Here is an 18,849-nt window from a genome sequence, read left to right as displayed (position 1 = left end):
GGACCCAGCTTCTGGCACGCCTCCTCATCCCTCCCTTGGCAGCCCCTTCCCAGGCTATCTGGGTGCCAGACAAGAAGCCGCTGTCTGCACAAGTGATGACAAGACAGCATCTACATACAGCACTCCTGTGTGCTGAGCAGGCTTCTAAGTCTTTTGCACTTATTAATTCGTAATCCCATGCTGAAGGTCTACACTTACCCTATTTGAGGGATGAAAGGAGGGCAATGCACAGAGAGGTCATTAACTTGCCCTCATCTCACCCCACTTGGAAGTGGCAGGACTTGCATTTGAACCCAGACACCCAGCTCTAACTACCACCCACCAGGAGGAACCCCAGCCTGCCCCAAGGAGCTCACAGAGACAGTGCCCCCTGTACAACGGAAGGAGCCACCCCACACAGACCTCAGGCCTCAGACAGGGCATCAGAAGTAATGAGACAGCCTGGAATGTGCTGGAATGTCTAGCCCTTCTTCGCTGGAGAACTGGCGAAGGCCCGGAGGCCTTCGTGCCCGTCGCCCCATCCCCAGTGCTGGCTTATGCCCGGCAGTGGCAACGAGCCCTGGAGCCCTGTGTCCAGGTCTCCCCAGCAGTGGCCTGGGGACGACGCACTGTCTGGGACCAGTCTGTTCGCCTGCCCCTTGAAGAGGGAACGGGCTGTTTTCTCCCTCCTGTAATTGTTACCATCTGTTTCCCTTCATCGTGTTTGTTGATGTTTTCTTGTTTTAAAACTGAAATGAGTCAGATTGGAAACTGATTTAGGAAAAAGTGTCTGGGAGGGAAGCTCGAAGTGGCCATGGGGGACTCTGTGCTTCAGAGCCATCGGAGAGAAAAGATTCTGTGGGGCACACAAGGGGTGCCTGCCAGCATCATCTGCCCTGTGGGGGCTGGAATCCCCTGGCTGCCCGAGCAGGCTGGGGATGTGGGGGTGTGTGCAGGCTTGTGGAAGGCGTGGGGGTGTGGATTTGGTGTGTAGGTAGGCAAGTGCATGTGTGCGCACACTTGTGCACCCACGTGAGCATCCAGCTGCCGTTCTGTCCAGGATTTTAAGTCAGTGTCTGTGCCTCTCCCTTCCTGTTCTCATTACCAGCCACCCTAGGATCTTGGCTCCTCAGTGCTGTTACATAAGCCAAAGAAAGGTGCCCAGGGATTCTGCCCTTGGCTCCCTGGGCAAGCCCAGCACAGCTCTGAGACCTTGACCTGCAATCCAGACCAGTTGCCACCAGAGCTTGGAATACCGTGGCTTTGGTTTTATGGCCCAATAGCTAGGCTTTGGTAGACGTGGTGTGTGAATCACAGTCTAGCCGGCTTTGCTTCTTTCTGTCCTTTCTTGATAATCCATAGCTTACAGAGGATTCTCTAGCTCCAGCAACCCAGGGGAAAATGGACGGAGAAGAAAGACTGCCTTGAGCATGCTTCTTGCAGGCTTGGGTTCCCGAAATAGTAATAGTAGCTGCCCTTGCTGTACCCTGCTTTGCCCCAGCTTCTGTGATAAGCTCTGAAAATGGGGAATTTCTACTCCTCACTGATATCAGCCTTCGGAAGAATCTTTTTAATTTATTTATTTACTTTATTTTTGGCTCCACTGGCTCTTTGTTGCTGCATCCAGGCTTTCTCTAAGTGCAGGGAGCAGGGGCTACTCTCTAATTGCAGTGCACAGGCTTCTCATTGCTGCGGCCTCTCTTGTTGCAGAGTGTGCAGGCTTCAGTAGTTGTGGCACGTGGGCTCTAGAGTGCGGGCTCAGTAGTTAGGGGCCCACAGGCTTAGTTGCTCCATGGCATGTCGGATCTTCCTGGACCAGTGACTGAACCCATATCCCCTGCATTGGCAGGCAGATTCATAACCACTGAACCACCAGGAAAGTCCTGGAAGGATCATCAGGGATGTTTTCTAGATGAAAAAGCAGGGGCTCTAAGAGGTGAGTTGACTTGTGCAAGGGCACAAGGCAAGCTGGAGGTGGTGCTGGCCTGGAGCCCAGACCTCCCACTTGCAGAGCCAGAGCTCTGGTCATTATGGAGATGGCAGGCACTGCAGGAGACCCTGTGCTGTGAGCTGGGTGATGCCACAGGGAACCACCCAGGCTGGCCGGGTTTCCACCAGAAATTCTCAGATCCTGCTTCCATCCTTGTACCTCTGATACCAAGCTCCTCCTTCCTGGGAAGCCACCTGGCGTGTGCACAGCCTCACTGCACGAGGCGGGGCATGCATCTCACTCCACTTACTCTGATGTTTAGGAGCAAGCATAGGAAACTTCTCGTGTCTGCATATTTAAGCGCTTTTATTAAGTGGAACAAGCTATTTCTGAACACGAGAGTGGCCAACAGCCTTAGAGGAAATTAAAATGAACCATGACAATGGAAAATTGCACAGGGGCACGGCGGATTCTCCGGAGATAAATACAACAAGGCTTTCAACAGCACTCGGGAAAGACTAGAGATCATGGAGATTATGTTGTGAGAGAAAAAAGCAAACCACCGGAAAATTAGAGCTCAGGCTGATGGGAGGACCAAGCAAACGCTGGTCAGGCCTGTAGGTGGCCGGCCCGCCATTAAACACCCCGGGGGTCTGGTGGACAAAGTGAGGCAGAGAAACAACAACAGTCAGACAGAGCTCAACTCAATATGGCAAGCCTTTTCTCAGTACCCACGGTGTGCATGCTATGTGGGTGGAAGGACTGAACTGTGTTCCCTCCAAATTCCTAGAGCTGAATTCCTAGCCCCCACTGAGGTGGTATTTAATGATGGAGTTTTGGGGGGACTTCTCGTATGGACCAGTTATGAAGACTCTGTGTTTCCACTGCAGGAGGCGAGGGTTTGATCTCTGGTCTGGGAGCTAAGATCTCACATGCTGTGTGGTATGGCCAAAAACAAAGCAAAAAAAGACCAAAAATAAATAAATAAATAAAGATGGGGCCTTTGGGAGATTGTTTGGTTCAGATCAAATCATGAGGATGGAGGCCCCCATGATGAGATTAGTGTTCTGATGAGAATAGGAAGAGACTAGAACTTTCTCTCTGATGCAGCTAGAAGGTGGCCATCTGCAAGCCAGGAACAGGGTCTTCAGCAGGACCCTGCCATGCTGGCCCCCAGACCTGTGAGGATTTCCATTGCTTTGTCACCCAATCTATGGTATTTCATTATGGTGACCCAAGCTGACTCATACAGTGAGGAACGGAAGTGGACACACTGATCTTGATACCTCAGAGAACTCTTAGGCCTTGAGGATTGTAAACGGGCACATCCAAGGGTGTGACAGATATTAGCTGTTATAATTGTGATTTCTCCTATAGCCCCCTAGGCCAGAGACTATTTATCATGGTCTCGAGTACACGATGGCTTCTCAGTAAAAGTGGGGTGAATGAATGAATGATGCACTTGAGGCCAGGGGCCCCAGCACAGGGGCCTGGAGCTGTGGTGTCCAGGCAGCTCTGTGAAGAGGGAAAGGAGGGGAGTGAGGGCCCAGGCAGTCTGCTAAGGAGGGAATGTCAGTGGAGGGGCTTTGTCTAGGACCCTCTCCATCACCCAGGATCCACAGAAGCAGCCACAGGCAGAAAGCCTCTCAGGCCATCTCCAGGGTGGGTCAGGTCCAAGGGCTCGGGGTTGGGACAGTGCCTGCCCCATCTCCTTGCAGGGCAGGGCCAGGCCCTTTCCCTGTGCTGGCCACCAGAACCCCACTCCTCCTCACATGTCACCCCCACTGGAGAAGTCTATCCGTCTACCCACCCTAAGAGGGCCTCCTTCCCTGCCTCTCCAGCCCCACCACTTCGGAAGGATTTTTACCACTTTCCCTTTCGCACCTGGACCTCCAGTGAATCTAAATAGAATCTGTCTGTCCCAGCATGTTTTCTGAAGCCTGAAAAGATGGGCTAGAGCTGAATGATGCCATTTCCTTTAAAAAAAAAAAAAAGAAAGAAAGAAAGAAGGAAGGAAAGGAAAGAAAAAAGTCACTCAAACCGCCTCAATTCTGAACTAACGTAGCAGAGCTGGGCTGCCACAAGAGGGCACCCGGTACCCCACCCCACTCCACCTCACCCCAGGACCCTGCCTGGACGCACACTGCTCTGTCAAAAAAAGCCCAGGCAGGAGACAGCAAAGAGAAAGCACCAGGTGGCAAGAGGATGTCATTCCAGAAGATTCCACCGCGGACCTGGTCGACCCTCGGGGCTCCCAACCTCACACTGCGGCAGAACCCAGGCTCTGAGTTGCTTCAGTGAATCTTGAAGTCCCGGCACTGAAACAATTTGAGCTCCCTCAGCTGCGCCACCCCGTCTGCGGAGTTGCCTCTATTTGTGTGACGTTGTTTGTTTCTTTGTCCTGCCTGGCCTCGGGGTGACCCTACCACAATCCTCTCTCTTATTAGGCTTCTAATGAGGTCGCTGAAGATGTCTGTGTCAGACCCGTCTTATCAGGCGTGAGAGTCGAGTTCTCAGTCGACTTCTGCCCGGAGGGTCAGGTCAGGCAGACGGCAGAGGGCTCAGAACTCAGAACTGTTCCCTCTCCTGGGCAAGCCTTTGTCTGTGACAACAAACAAGGAGCGCTCCATCCAGGCCCACGACTCAGAAGGTGGACGGTGGGTTTGAATAGGAATGTCAGGGGTTCACTGAAGAAAGGACCCCAGAGGAGCCGCAGACAGCCGGCCAGTGAGTGTTCTTGGGGTTCTTTCTGGCTCCGGTGGGTCCTCCATACAAGGAAAGCACAGATGGTCCCAGAGTCCTGTCTGCAGAGAGGCTGGGAGGGCCTTGCGGGTCCGAGGGGCCCGGTCAGCCCCGGGCCAAGCTGTTCTTGAGAGCCTGCTGCTTCCCCAGCCTGGGGTGCTTCAGAGGCAACTCTGGGAAGGCCTGGTTCCAAATTAATATTGGGTGCTCAGAGCACAGGGTCTGAGGGCCAGGCCAGGTCAGCCAGAGACCCCAGGCATGTCCCTGCACCCACTCTCAGCTCAGCCGCCCCGCACAGAGGACCATTCTTCACCAGATTCGCTGAGGATTTCCGATCTGAAGATAACAAAAGGCTCCCAGCCACTGGCCGTCTTGTGATGTGTGTCTGTGAATCCGGAGCCGACCAGAGGAGGGCGGGTGGGTCACAGGCTCTGAGGCTGGGAGGTCGAGGGGTGGTCCCCGAGTCACCACCTGCAGGGCCGGCCGTTTGGGAAACATCTGTAAAGATCAGAGCAGGGCTGCCCCAGCCTCGCCTACCTTCCCGCCCACTCTGGGGACAAGAATGAAGATGGGTTGCCACGCTCCGGAGGGAGCTACGCTGTCGCCAGTGCAGAGACGAGTGGGAACAGGCAGGGCCGCTGGGCCTCTGAGCAGGCAGGGCCGGTTCCAAGGAAGGAGGCTGTCGGGGGGGAGCCTCGAGGGCCGATTGAAGGGGGCGATGAAAGGCCCGGCCCAGCGCTGGGAGCAGGTGCCTCTCACGCTCCTCCTTGTCCCCCGTCCATCGTCGTTGGTCTGGGCCACTGGCTCGCTTCACATCACAGGCATCTGCTGAGGGCCAGGTTGCCCTGCACCTTTCAGCAGAATGAAAGGGAACTGATATCAGAGGGGTGCTGAAGCTCAGGAAAGGCCTCTTTCTTTTCAAAGACTTTCGTTTGTGATGGGCTTTTTTTTTTTTTTCCAGGTGATCTTATTTCAAAGCCCCTTTGAAAATTTTGTGGGTTTTTGTAATGGATGAAAAGTTACTTGGAAATGGGACTAAGAAGTTTCCCGTTGAAAGTTGTTAGAGGAAAGTTGAAAGCTTTGAGTTGTAATATTCCACCAGATATATCCTTTCTTTTGTCCACAAGGCCCATCCTTTGGGAGGGGGTCTAGGGGAAGGGGCCGGGGAGGGGGGGCCTGGACAGGGCACTGGAGAGAGCAGGATGCAAAACCCAGCCCCCACCGCCGCTGCTGTACGTGTGCAAGGGAAGCTGTCTGAGCCGAGCCTTCAGCAAAAGTGTTTCCACAGTATAGGCTTTGATGTTGGAAAAGGGGAAGGCACATATACTTCTACTATACTATAGGAGGCTGGATTCTACCAGAGACAATGGCTATCGCACAGACATTTCACATCAGAAAAATAACTATGAAAGAGGATATAGCGCCCAAATGGACCTGAGAGAAGGAAGGGGCCAGAGCAACACCGAGTGTGAGCTCTCAAGTGCATCCTCCGTGGAGAACTGGCAAGAGAAGGGGTCAGTGAGCAACAAGACAACCAGGAAAACACCACTACAGGAAACCCAAGGGAAGTGGCTCCAGAAGGAAGGAGGAGGAAGCTGGTGTTAGGGATCAGAGAGAGAACACGAGGAGATGCTAAGGGGCTTGGGATCAGGAGGTGACTGTCCATTGAAAGGGGGTGGTTTCAGGACCTCCCTGGTGGTCTAGTCGTTAAGAATCCACCTTCCAGTGCAGGGGACATGGGTTCAATCCCTGGTTGGGAAACTAAGATCCCACATGCCGCGGGGCAACGAAGCCTGTGTGCTGCAACTACTGAGCCTTCTGGCTGTAACTAGAGAGAAGTCTGCAATCCCGCAGGCCTCAACTAAGACCCAATGCAGCCAAATAAATATTTTTTTAAAGGGGAGGGGATGATTTCACTGAAGTGCAGGGCTGGGAAGAGGTAAGGGAGTGAAAACTGAGGGGTAACTGGAGTGAGTACCAGGTGTCCTGAATCCCAAGGAGTGGGTAACTGCAAAAGAGGATGGGGAAGGCAGATGGATGCTGAAATGGCAGGTGAAGTGGTAAACAAGGATTTTTCAGTGCTTGTGATGGAAAGCCAAGGGGAAGGGGCTGATGGAAAGGGAGGGAGAGGGGGAGTAGATGCTGAAGGAGATGTGAAGGGAGTCTGTGCATTGACAGCTTTGGAAAAGGGTGGAGGTGTCAGTTTGTGCTGCCCTGGTCTGAGACGGAAGAACTGGCCTCATTGGAGGGGCCAGGACCTCACTGGCAGGGGTTGGCAGAACACATTGGTGGTGGGTTAGAGTCTAGGGTGTCTGACTGAGTGGGAGAGGTGATGGAAGGCTAGCTTCTGATTCAGAAGGGCAAGGGCAGGGGACCCCAAAATGTGGCTCTTTAAGAAGCCTACCAGCTGATGCAGTCATGGACTTCACTTTGCGAGGGCAAGGACAGTCCTGATGTTCAAGTCCACTGGCTCCCTGGCCCCAGGGTGTTATCAGAGCAGGAGGCCCACTAGGGCTGGATACAGTGGGGGAAGGAGAAGCCACGGCTGGCATACCTGCGGACACCAGAGGAGGGGTTCTACGGGCAACCCCAACAGGGTGGTGTGGACATGGCCTTGATATGACTAAACCTATTCATGGAGCTGTCAACCGCAGCAGCGGTGGTCTGGAGAGAGGTGACCGAGGTGCACTCTGGCCATTGCATAGCACTGCTGAGGGACTTAGGACAGAACAGACCTGGGTTTGTGCCCAAGCCTGGCAGGCTCTGCTGTCCCTGGAGTTCTCTGGGTCTTCTTACTCTCATCTGTAAAATGAGCGTGAGAACACAGATAAGAACACAGATGAAAGAACTCACATCATGCACATGCCTGGCATGTAGGAGTGTGTGTTAGTGTTAGTTGCTCAGTGGTGTTCGACTCTTTGCCATCCTGTGGACTGTAGCCCATCAGGCTCCTCTGTCCAGGAGATTCTCCAGGCAGGAATACTGGAGTGGGTTCCCATTTCCTACTGCAGGAGATCTTCCTGACCCCAGAGATTGAACCCAGGTCTCCTGCATTGCAGACAGATTAGGCAGATGCCTTTCCATCGGAGCCACCAGGAAGCACTCAATAAATGTGACCCAAGCCATTATGGTTGATTGGATCCTCAGGGTGGTCCAGCAAGAGACAGAGGGCACGGGAAGCAGTTGATAGTTTCAACGTAAGGTATTATCCTGAGATCATAAGGCCAGGTTACAGTCTGACCACTGGCCTCTGCAGTTCTGTCTCCACCCCAGCACAAGGATGCCCTCACCGCAGTGCCCCCCGGGGTGGCAACCTCCTTTCTCAGCTCCCTTCCCCCTTCCCCCATGACATCCTCTGCCCCCACCCAGCTCCTTGCAGCAACGCTTGCCCTCCAGAGACATCATCATATTCAGTAATATGATTGGAATCTGAATATATATTTAAAATGACAAGTTTGAAATTAAAATTTAAATAAAGAATTACTTTTCTGTAAGTTGCTCCGAAAGCAGTAATTTAGCAGCAAATTGATAGAGAAAAGTAAGCACTGGTCCTTTAAACCATCGTGCAGTTTCCGGCATGCGAGCCAGAAGTGTCTCAATTTAACACATCATTGGTTAGTATTATTAGAAATTTCATCGGGCCCCAGAGCGCATTATGGCACTGCTCTGAGGGGGGTGCCGAGGGCACAGCCTGGGTTCAGGGGGCCAGAGAGGGCAACCTGGTTAATGAGGGCAGGAGGGGTTCAGGAGAGCCTCCTCTGGCCCCAAGAGGGGATTTAACTGTGATTATTTTCTTGTTTGTAGTGTGGTAGTGATCTTGAAATGAGAACTGAGAGACTCATAAGTGTCATTTGCTCTTCCCAGAGGTCACCAACTTATAGCATTGGTATCTGTCAATGCGTTTTTCTGACCCCTTGAAACCTAGGCTGTGAACAGCAGTCCATGAAAACAGTGTCACCTGTCTGGCTCCCTGAGCCACATAAGCAAAACCCCAAAACCTATCCCAGTTGTGACCTGCCCAGTGGCACCAGCCCCTAAGTTCCCCACACTGGGGCATAGGGGTCTGGGAACTTGAACATCAAGACCACTGTTGCCTCCACCAGAGTGAGGCCGACAGACCGCATCAGCTGGCAGGCTTGTTAGGGAGCCACATTTGGGGGTCCTTCAGCCCAGACGTACAGAATCAGAAGCTCTGAAGGTGGCATCCAGAGGCCCACATTCTCAACCCCACCGCATGCAGGATCTTCCTACATGCACTCGCATAAGGCAGAGGGTCCCTGCCATCGAGGTGGTCGATGTTCTACCTGTCTGATCTTAGAAGCGGTGCTTTCATAAATAATCTGCAAATCCTAGAAAGCCAGCCATCTAGGTCTAAACCCCTGAACTATAATCTAAAAAACTCAGACACCAAATTATCTCTCGCCTACCCCCAGCCTGAATTTCCACCATTAAGTAAGGATTGTCTTCCTGGGCACCTTTATAGTTTGAGGGCCCCGGGAAGTTCCCAAAGCCCCAGTCTGAATAAGTTTACCAAAAACCAGTCTCCATTAGTCCTCACGGGTGGACCTGGGCACCAGGAAGCCCCTAAATACCTTGCAGGGGGAAGGATGCTGAAAAGGAGGTGAAATGTCCACTCTTTGCAGGGAGCAGGCTGCCCAGCTATGCTGGATCCTGGAGCTGGCAGTCGGTGAGAGGTGATTCCCAGGACAACCTGGGCTTGGTGCTCAGGGATGCCCAAGCGTTCACATCTGCTAGCAGCCTGTAGGAACCCACACGAGGAGCCTGAGGACCCTCCCGAGGGAGAAGGAGAGGGAAATGAGAGCATTCGTCACTGATGCTGGACCCAGGACACCAGACCCGTGCGTGCTCCCAGACCCGTGTGCCTCTGCCACCACCACTGCAGAGCGTGAACTCGGAGCTGGGTTGGCTTCCTCATACCGCCCAGCACCCCCAGACCGAAATCACACCCCAGGGTGTCTGAGCAGCCGGGCACAATCCTGTGCTCCAGCCCCAAGGGAAGCTGGCAGAGCATGTGTTCTGGCTTCCACTTCAAGATGGGGGCAAGATAGGGGTGTTCAAAAAGCAGTCAGGAAAAAATAAAAAAGAGTCAAAAGGCCCACTGCAGGGCTCAGGCCATATCAGCAGTCCCTTGTCAGAAGGGGCCTTTGAATTCAGAACCAGGGGTTGTATGCGGGTCTCACCAAAGACTCTCTTTCCCAAATTAGGTGAGGATTATGGGGAGCCATGGGATAAAAGCTTCCCAGGTGGTGCTAGTGGTAAAGACCTCACCTGCCATGCAGGAGACATAAGAGAGGGAGGCTGGATCCCGGAACAAACCTGGAAGATCAGGAAGATCCAGGAAGGTCCTGACCCTGGAAGGAGGTGGAAATGGCAACCCACTCCAGTATTCGTGCCTGGAGAATCCCATGAACAGAGGAGCCTGGTGGGTTACAGTCCATGGGGTCGCAAAGAGTCTGACACGACTGGAACGACTTAGCACGTGAGATTAAAAACGCAGCTGTGGGTGAAGCTCAGAGTGCGGCCAGCCGCAGGCTTCCCACTACTGTGCGCCCTGCCGCTTCCGTTTTCGCTAAGGCCATTTCCCACCCCCAATCCCCGCCCGGCTGGGGTGCACCTTGGTGTCCAGTGGTGCTTCAGGCCCAGAGGGAGCACTGGAGTGTTGTCTGAGGGATTAAAGCGAGGTGAAGGCTGGGGGACGCTGGGCTCCCCTGGGGGAATAGTCTCACTGCTGAGAAGATGGGGCGGCTGTTCTCAGGGACGCTCAGCAGATGGCAGTCCCTGCCCGCGCTGTCACAACACACAAGCGACAAGAGCTTTGAGACACGCAGGTTCCAGGCTGTGGAGGCAGGTCCATGGGCAGGAGAAGGACTTGGACACTGGTACTGTCATTCCTCTGGGAGGAAGCCCACATGAGCCCCAGAAGTGGTCCCTGGAGCTCTGTCCACTGCATCTAGACTGGAAACGCACCCGCAGCTCTGGGCTCCTTTGGTGGCAAATTTAGCCAAAATCGTCAGCCTTGTTGAATTCCGCCTAGTTTTCGTGGTCCAACATCAGCTTTCCCTAACTTCTGGGTTTCACTAGTTCACCTGCTCCTGATGTCGTTGGGTGAACAGTGGGAAAAACTGAGTTCTGGCTTCTTCCCCAGCCCCACGGGGGGCAGGAATCAACCTCAGCCCCCACATCTCCTATTATACTCAGGCATTGAGCCAGGAGGTCAGCAGATTGGGGCATTAGACCTTCCAAGCAGCAGCCAGGGCAAGTGTTGGGGTCATAGCACAAGAGGCCCCCACAGTCTGAAAACGACATCTCCGCAGCTAAATGTCCCAGCGTCTCCCACTCTAAGCCATTCCACATCTCTTTTCTGTTACTCCCATTATTCTCTCTCCCAGAGTGTAGGCCAGGCCATACCTACATGCTCTTGTGAATCAACAGTGATGAACACTCCTACTGTTGGCCAGCACTGTAGCTCAGATACCCTGCCTTCCCTGGGCACCTACACCAGGCTGGCAGGAGCTGGGCCAGGCACCGTGTGGATCCCTGCCATTCTGGAGCCCACCTGCCAGTGCAGATCAGTACGGGCCCTGAAGGGCAGCATTTCAAGGCTGTGACCAGCATGTGTGCAGGGCAAGGGGTGAGAACAAGTGAGGCGTGGCAAGGCCCCAGAGAGTCCCATTCCATCATCTTTCAAACTTCCTTGACCACCTGGGATGCTGCTGGCCTCTATGGCACCTTTGGGAAAAGCAGGAAAAAAGGGCCCCCTTTGGATGGACAGATCAGCAGAGGCAGCCTGTCGAGGCTGTTGTAGGTTCGCAAGTGTGCAGCCTGGTGAGCAAATGATGTTCCTGGAAGGAAAGGCATGGCTGCCCCTCCAGTGGGGTCAGCCCCTTGCCCACCCCTGCTACCAGGCATCTTCACCACCTGCAGCCCTAAGTGGAGCAAGGGCCCCAGGGCAGCTCTAAGGCAATGTGTAACTGGTTGCCCCCCAAGCTGGAAGAGCACAACCCAAGGGCCTCAGGGTGGGGCTGGGGGGGGAGCGGCTTTGTAACAGGTGGAGGTTCCCAGCTCCCCGACCAGCGGGCGCCTCAACCCTCGATACCCCTCACAGAGGATGGGGGTCCTCAGTGTTCTTCAGCCACTGAAAGAAGCAAGATGCTGTCAGCCACCATAAAAATGTGACCTTTGAAAATTTACAAGAGCTCAGGGTTTAAAAGCTGCTGCGTTAATGATGCATCCCATTAGCATCTCATTAAAGAGAAGCAGAGAGAAGCCTGCTCGGCCAGTGATGGGCAGGGAGGGCCACGTGGAGGCACCAGGCAGGAGGAGGGCTCCCCTTGCCCGCCTCTGTGCCAAAGGCCGTCATGTCATGGGAGCAAGGCCAGGAACACTGGGGAAAGGTCGGCGATGTCCTCGGTGATGGCAGTGGGAGAGGGAGAAGGGAGGCTCCCTCACCCTGCCTTCCTCTCCCCCACCCTCACCCGGGCTGGTCTCCTGGCTGGTGTCTGTGCCTTCTTGGGGTGGAGCCCCCTGGCGAGGAGAAGTGAAACTCAAGGAGGCCTGGCCTTTGGAGTTCAGAGCTGGAGGTGCAGACCCACACATGGTCCCCCAGAAACCTCCAGAGCCTGGGGACCTCGAGTTTACCTTGGGCCTGGAGCCCCACTGTAGGAGGACGGGGCTTCGGTCAGCCAAGCTGACTCACATCACCAGCTGCTACATTCTTCATCACCTGGGCGTCTAGCCGCCTCCGCAAAGAGCCTCGCCCGTGTGTATTTTTCTGGAGGGAGTGAAGGAGGGAATGTTCATTTATTCAATAAAGTAAATAAAAAGCCCTGAACTGCACATTGCTCATAGCTTCAGAAGTTGCTAGTGCCAAGCAGAATGAGTGTCCTTATTTGTCTTTCCTAAAGAAAAGACAAAAAATAGGCTGTTTTTCTTCTCCAGCACAACCTCTTTCTTGTAGGTAGGAACTCGCTTGTGAGAGTCAGGAAAGACACAGGCAGCCAGCAGGCCTGTTGTAGCCACAGCTCAATTGTGCCCGTGCCCCGGGCCCTCCCCTGCACCCCCAGCTTCCCTCTGGAGTGTGTCTTGGGTCACAGATTGTGTAGCGGGGAGCAGACCCCCAAGGGCAGGGCTGAGTGAGTCTCAGCCACAGCGTGTCCCCGGTGCCTTGGGCAGGGCCAACCACAGAGCAGGGGCCCAGTTAATTGGAGAGCAAACCAGATGACCAGCAAAGGCACGAGCGACCAGCAGGAACTCCTGAAGTTTCACAGTCTGGTTGCCCACTCCCTGGTGGCTCAGAGGGTAAAGAATCTGACTGCAATGCAAGGGAACCAGGTTTGATCCCTGGCTCGGGAAGATCCGTTGGAGACGGGAATAGCAACCCATTGCAGTATTCTTGCCTGGAGAATTCCAAGGACAGAGGACCCAGGAGGGCTATGGGGTCGCAAAGAACTGATTGAGTGACTTTCACTTACCCACTCTCAAGGAGGAGACCCCAGCCACCCCTCCTGGCAGCAGTGGCAGCCTCTAAGGACCAGGCCCAGGGCTCCAGGTCCACAAAGCCCTTCCCCCTCTGGTCGAGTTAACCAGGCTGGGGCCATGGATACTGATTCATTGGAGGACAAAGGGCGGCTGCAGGAGGACCTGGAAAACCAAACCTGCCTCTAGCCTGGGAAGCCTCCAGGAATTCCAGGCCTCACAGAGGAGCTGTGGCGCCCCCTACTGGCAGAAAGTGTTGTTGTATTGCCAGTGAAGGAGGGGACTGGTGAGAAGGCCAGAGGACTCCACATTCAAATTTCAACCCAAAAACAGGGCCCCAAACAGGACATCACACTGGCTCCTTCCCCCCGCCCCGGTCCAGATGCCTCTTATTATAAGGGAAGCAACCTCTGCACCTCTGAGCCCACGGCACCCCCAGAGCCTGGAAATAGAGTGCTGCAGACAGGACACGCGGGAAAGCCGTCTATATAAAGACGCTGCAGATGCCAAGCTATTGTTTCCTAAATTCCCTAAGACTATTGGTGAGGGCGGCTAAATCCCGAAGCCCCTCGCCTACCCTAAGCTCCCATCTGTCCCGCAGACAGAAATGGGGCAGAGGCCTCCCTCTGATAAGGAAGCTTGTCCGCAGAATTGTTCCTCCCTCGGGAGATTCACTCTTTTCCTTTGTTCCTGCGCTGTTCACAGAAGCGAAGCATCTGAAATGCAGCCCCGAGATAAAGTGCTGCCTAATGCAATTAGCTCAGCGCAGCCTACGGTCCTAATAGGATGCGCTCCGCTCCTCCCAGCAGGCCCTGATGCAGGCGCTGTTTGTCATCTGCATTAGGCATCAGAGCCGGGCTAAGTGCGTCCACCCTCCCACCTGCCGGGACTCTTCCCGACTTCCTGGCGAGTAGAGTCCCGCTGCTCAGAGATGCCCACAAGGGGGCGCTGCCTCCCTTCACCCCGCCAGCTGGGTCACTGAGTCAGCTTCCAGCAGGAGTCCAGAGCGCTGTGGCCTCACTGAGAGAGGACTGCAAGTGTCCCTGGAGGCCCCTTTGGCCTCCTGTGACTGTCCCCAGTGGGTGACTGTCTGCCCAAACCCCACCTCACACTTTACCCCCAACCTGGCTGGGCTCTGGCTACCCTTGTACAAGCTCTGGTCAGTCCTCCTGGAACCATCTCTGTTGAGATTCACCCGTCACATCCCAGTATGAGGCCTTCCAATGTGTCTTTTGGTACTTTTTTTGTGTTTATTATAAATATTATAATTTATAAATACCGAGAATGGCCATAGTAGACAATTTGGCAAATACAGAGGTGTAGACAAAAGAATAAAATTGTCCATTAATCCCTTCACCCAAGAATGACATTCCTGCTACTATTTTTCCATATTAATCCATTCTCGGATTTTTCCCTCCTGCACATATTATTTTACCCAGTGAGGTTATATGTGTGTCATTTATATCCTGCTTTTCTCATTCAACATTATCGTGTAAGCATTTTGCCATCTCCTTAGGGAGTAAGCATGATTTTTATTGACTATATAATATTCCATGGTAAAGTGTAAGCTCAGGGAGACCAATGCTGTCCTAGTGTTTGTTTCTGCATTGAGCTTGGTTTTCTCATTAAATACATGAATTACTAAATGAGGTCCTGGGCAGAGAGCCTCCCTGCTTTCCATAGGGAGGAGCTGAGGGTCCCAGAGAAGATGCTCTCTGCCTTCTGGCCTGGTGTCAGGACCTGCACTGTCCTCCCAGGGGCCCCAGTCCTCACCTTTCCATGCCTCCTCTGTGGAGTGGGACGCTGGGGGCCTTGAAGGCTGGCGTGGAGGTGGGATGGGGCCTGGCGGTAATGCCTCGGAGTCGTCCTCTCACAAGTCAGAGGCTGGGCACATGATGCTCCTGGGCCTGGACTGAGTATACAGTTGGTGCTCAACACCTGCCCATCCTTGGTTGATGTGGTTTATTAATGACCCAAGGACTGGGGGAACTTTACTTCTCACAATACAAGGCTCTCATTCCTTTCTGATAGCTCAGGTGATGGGGGAGGCACCAGGTTAGGTTGGGTGTTCCTGGAGGCCAGGAGCTTAGCTGAGGCCACCGCTGCTGCTACTGATCCAAGACACCCTGCGCTTCCCTTGAGGGACTGGAAGCAGGGCCAGGTCTCTGCCTCTGGAGACTGCTGGGGGTTGGGCACCAGGGCAGGACTCTTGCCAAGCGGTAGGTGCTCACCCCCCTGCTCCGCTTCTTTCCAGGCCCCCGGAATCTCCAAAGCAGACAATCAGTCCCAGGGACTCACAACCAGCATCCGGTGGGGGCAGACACCCATCAATCAGTCTACGCCTTGGGACACTGATGAGCCGCCCTCCAAACAGATGAGGGAGAGCGACAATCCAGGTGTGTACTTCAGGGTGGACAGAGACACCTACCCTCCGGCTGGGGCGGGGGGAGGTGTCCAAGACCTCCTGGGCGGCCCAGCTCCTCAGCAGTTCCTGAGCCATGGCCTGCAGCAGCCCGGACCTCAGGCTGTATCAGGGACGGCGGGGGGTTGGGGGGGCAGGAGATGCGTAACTGTGTGTGATTCCCTGGGCTGTGTCTCCATCCCTTTCTCTGTTGCTCAAGAAAATACTGGGAAGAACAAGGGAGAGAGAATGACATATGAGTGACTGAATCTGCTTTAAGTTATTTTGGTTAGTCATTCCCAAACCTCAGTACTCTGATTCATAAATCTCCAAAGTCATCCATCCAGTGAGGTCTTGCTTTGCCAACAGTTATATGAGAACTGAGAGAGGTTCCACTCACTGGGAACTGGGGGTTTACCGCCTCCTATAGCATCTCAGGCCTTCTTTGGACAGCTCCAACCATAACAAAAACCTTCCCTGTTATCTCCCATTGATCCCAGGCCTCCCCTGGGGTTACACAAAACATGTGAGCTTGGCATTCACACCACAGCCTTACGGATATCTAAAGACCCCCATTCATCCCCCTCCAAGTCTTCTGCAGGAGGAAGACCCTGAATACTTCAGCCATGCCCTCAAGCCCAGTCCCTTCACCTTCCTGGGCATTGTTCCTCTCTTTGCATCCCTCAGAACCCAACACACAGAAACCACGAGTGGTCTGCAGCACCTTCTTCACTCAACCCCTCTACCTGGATGATTGCAGCCTCACCTCACTTCCGCTCTGCTGGTAACCACATTACATGATCTCTCAACAGTAAGACCCCAAGGCTGTCCAGGTGGCTACTCTGTCTATTTCCTCCCAATCTGGCTTAAGCAGCTGGGTGTGGGGGACCCAAGAGCAAGACCATGTCCATACCTTCCTGTATGACTCTTGGCATCTTTTCCTGCTTATATTGCTGACCTGTGCCTAACCCTCCCAACACGATGTCACCTGCAGACTTGGTCATACGTCTTCCATTCCATCATCCAAATCACTGATAGAAAAGGTGAGCACATCACTAGAGACCTCCCTTTACATCTCCAGCACCCTCAGGGCCATTAGCCAGCTCATGAGTCAATCACTTCTGCGGCTCTACCTCTCTATATGTTCACCATGGAGTTATCCAAGGTTTCACCAGCTGTGCTCTGAAGTTCTGATGTGTTTTTCCAGGCTCCCTTACTAGTCCTGCAGAGGACTGAGTGTCAGAAGGCATGCCTTATCCTTAAGACACCAGATTAGCTCACAGTGACACCACCTCCTATTCTACAGGCTTGGAAACAAGCCCCCTTAGCAGCCCATTCTAGAATTTTGCTGGCACTGCTTCACGTCACTTGTCAGCTTCTAGTTTTCTCCAGCCTCTCTCATTATCAAAATTGGGGGCCTCATTCTGTGTGTCATCTCATTGCTCACAGCAACTCTGTGAAGTTGGCAGATGAGGAATCTACTCATGGAAGGCTTTGCCTAAGATCACTCAGCTAGTGAGGGCCGACCCAGCGAGGCTTCACCTAATCACAGATTCCTAGTCTGTGAGCTCCAAGGACACAGGGGCTCCTTGCTCACCTCTCTGACCCCAGCACTCAGCCCAGGGCTGGAGACAGTTGGTCGGTGTTTGCTGAATGAATTGTGTAACCGGCAGATGACATCTCTCCCATTTCCCTTGCAGGCACAGGGCCGTGGGTGACCACGGTGGCCGCCGGGAGCCAGCCTGCCCTGATTGCACACTCCTATGGAGTGGCCCAGCCTCCCACCTTCAGCCCGGCGGTGAACGTCCAGGCCCCGGTCATCGGGGTGACCCCCTCACTGCCTCCCCACGTGGGGCCCCAGCTCCCGCTGATGCCAGGCCACTACTCACTCCCACAGCCGCCCTCCCAGCCTCTGAGCAGCGTGGTGGTCAACATGCCAGCCCAGGCCCTGTACGCCAGCCCACAGCCCCTGGCTGTCTCCACACTGCCCGGCGTCGGGCAGGTGGCCCGCCCGGGACCCACGGCCGTGGGCAACGGCCACATGGCAGGGCCCCTGCTGCCTCCACCGCTGCCGGCCCAGCCGTCTGCCACGCTTCCCAGCGGTGCCCCGGCCACCAACGGGCCCCCCACGTCAGAATCGGCCCACGGGCTACAGATGCTGAGGACCATTGGCGTGGGGAAGTATGAGTTCACGGACCCTGGGCACCCCAAAGGTAAGTCCTGCTGCCCACGTACTCCTGTGTGCCTCCCCCGTGCCCCCATGTGTGGTCACCCCCACAGCGTGCACAGGAGCCTGGTTCCTGGGGCCCCGCTCCCTGGCAGTCCTTCACTGCTTCAATCCAGGCGCAGTGCGGCCTCCCTGCCCGGGGCCGCTGGGTCTTAGACCGGGGAGGCAGAGGGGAAGGTGGAGGGCAGGACAAGGAAGGCAGGGAAACGTGTGTAGACAAGCAGAGGAGGGTGGGGAGAGCCTGCCGAGTATAGGGCCTTCTGCCTTCAGCCCAAGCCCTGGCCCATTCTCCCATCTGACCCAAGGCCAGGCCACAGGCAGCATGAGCAGGAAGCCTCCTCTTAGGTCCCCCTAGAACAGTCCCTTCGGGGCCCTTCTCCATTTTCCACTCATAAGGACAGTCAGAACATGAATTGGCTGTGTGCCCATCCCCCCACTCCCAGAAAAGTACCCATTGTTGAGCGTTGGATGAGAGCAGCTCAGGGGTCTGAAGTGAGGCCCAGAAGACCCCCACCACCTCCCTGGCCCATCCTGAGACAGCTAAATGTTTGGTTTCGAGAACCCATGGGTGGTTCTGTAAGATCCCAAGAAAGAGCACCTCCAGCCTTGGCCTTCATTTAACCCCCTTCCCCAGGACCCATTTTCATTCCAGATTCTTGAGAACAGAGCCGGGGGAGGGAAGACACCAGGATATGGTTCTAGGCTGGGCCCCGGCCCGAGGCTTAGAGCAGAGGGTGTCAGCAAACCAGCCTCACTCTTGACCAGACTGAGGGGTCTGGCAGCCGGGATGCAGAGCGTCTGGGAGGACCTGAGGCTGCAGTTGAGTCTGGGGGCACGGAGGCAGGGAGCTTACATACCCCTAGACTCGCCCATCCCCTCAAGGTCCACTCCTGCTGAATGGAAAGGCAGGGAAGCCAGGCCTGGACCCAGGTGTGGACAAGAGGGTACATAATGGGTGGTCTGCCCTGCTGGGCTTCCAGGCTCCTTCTGAAAGAGGAGTAGATGGTCTAGAAGTGTGAACCTCGGGCGAGACGCCTCAGCCTCCCAACTTACGAACCCTGAGATGGGGAGGGG

The 18,849-nt window shown here is 54.6% G+C and overlaps 1 protein-coding gene across 2 annotated transcripts in view; it reads left to right on the top strand.

The window, feature by feature from the left end:
- KLHL29 (kelch like family member 29) overlaps nucleotides 1–18,849 on the top strand; it is a 237,734-nt gene that overhangs the window by 149,626 nt on the left and 69,259 nt on the right. For both annotated transcript variants that reach the window (XM_040224542.1, XM_040224541.1), the window contains exons 3-4: nucleotides 15,402–15,543; nucleotides 17,249–17,761. In XM_040224542.1, coding sequence (XP_040080476.1) covers nucleotides 15,402–15,543; nucleotides 17,249–17,761 — 655 coding nt within the window. The remainder of the gene's footprint in view (nucleotides 1–15,401; nucleotides 15,544–17,248; nucleotides 17,762–18,849) is intronic.

The sequence above is a fragment of the Oryx dammah genome, unplaced genomic scaffold (assembly GCF_014754425.2).
Source record: "Oryx dammah isolate SB20612 unplaced genomic scaffold, SCBI_Odam_1.1 HiC_scaffold_25, whole genome shotgun sequence".
Taxonomy (NCBI): Eukaryota; Metazoa; Chordata; class Mammalia; order Artiodactyla; family Bovidae; genus Oryx; species Oryx dammah.
Note: the sequence above shows the minus strand (reverse complement) of the source record. Positions and strands in the feature narration are given on the sequence as shown.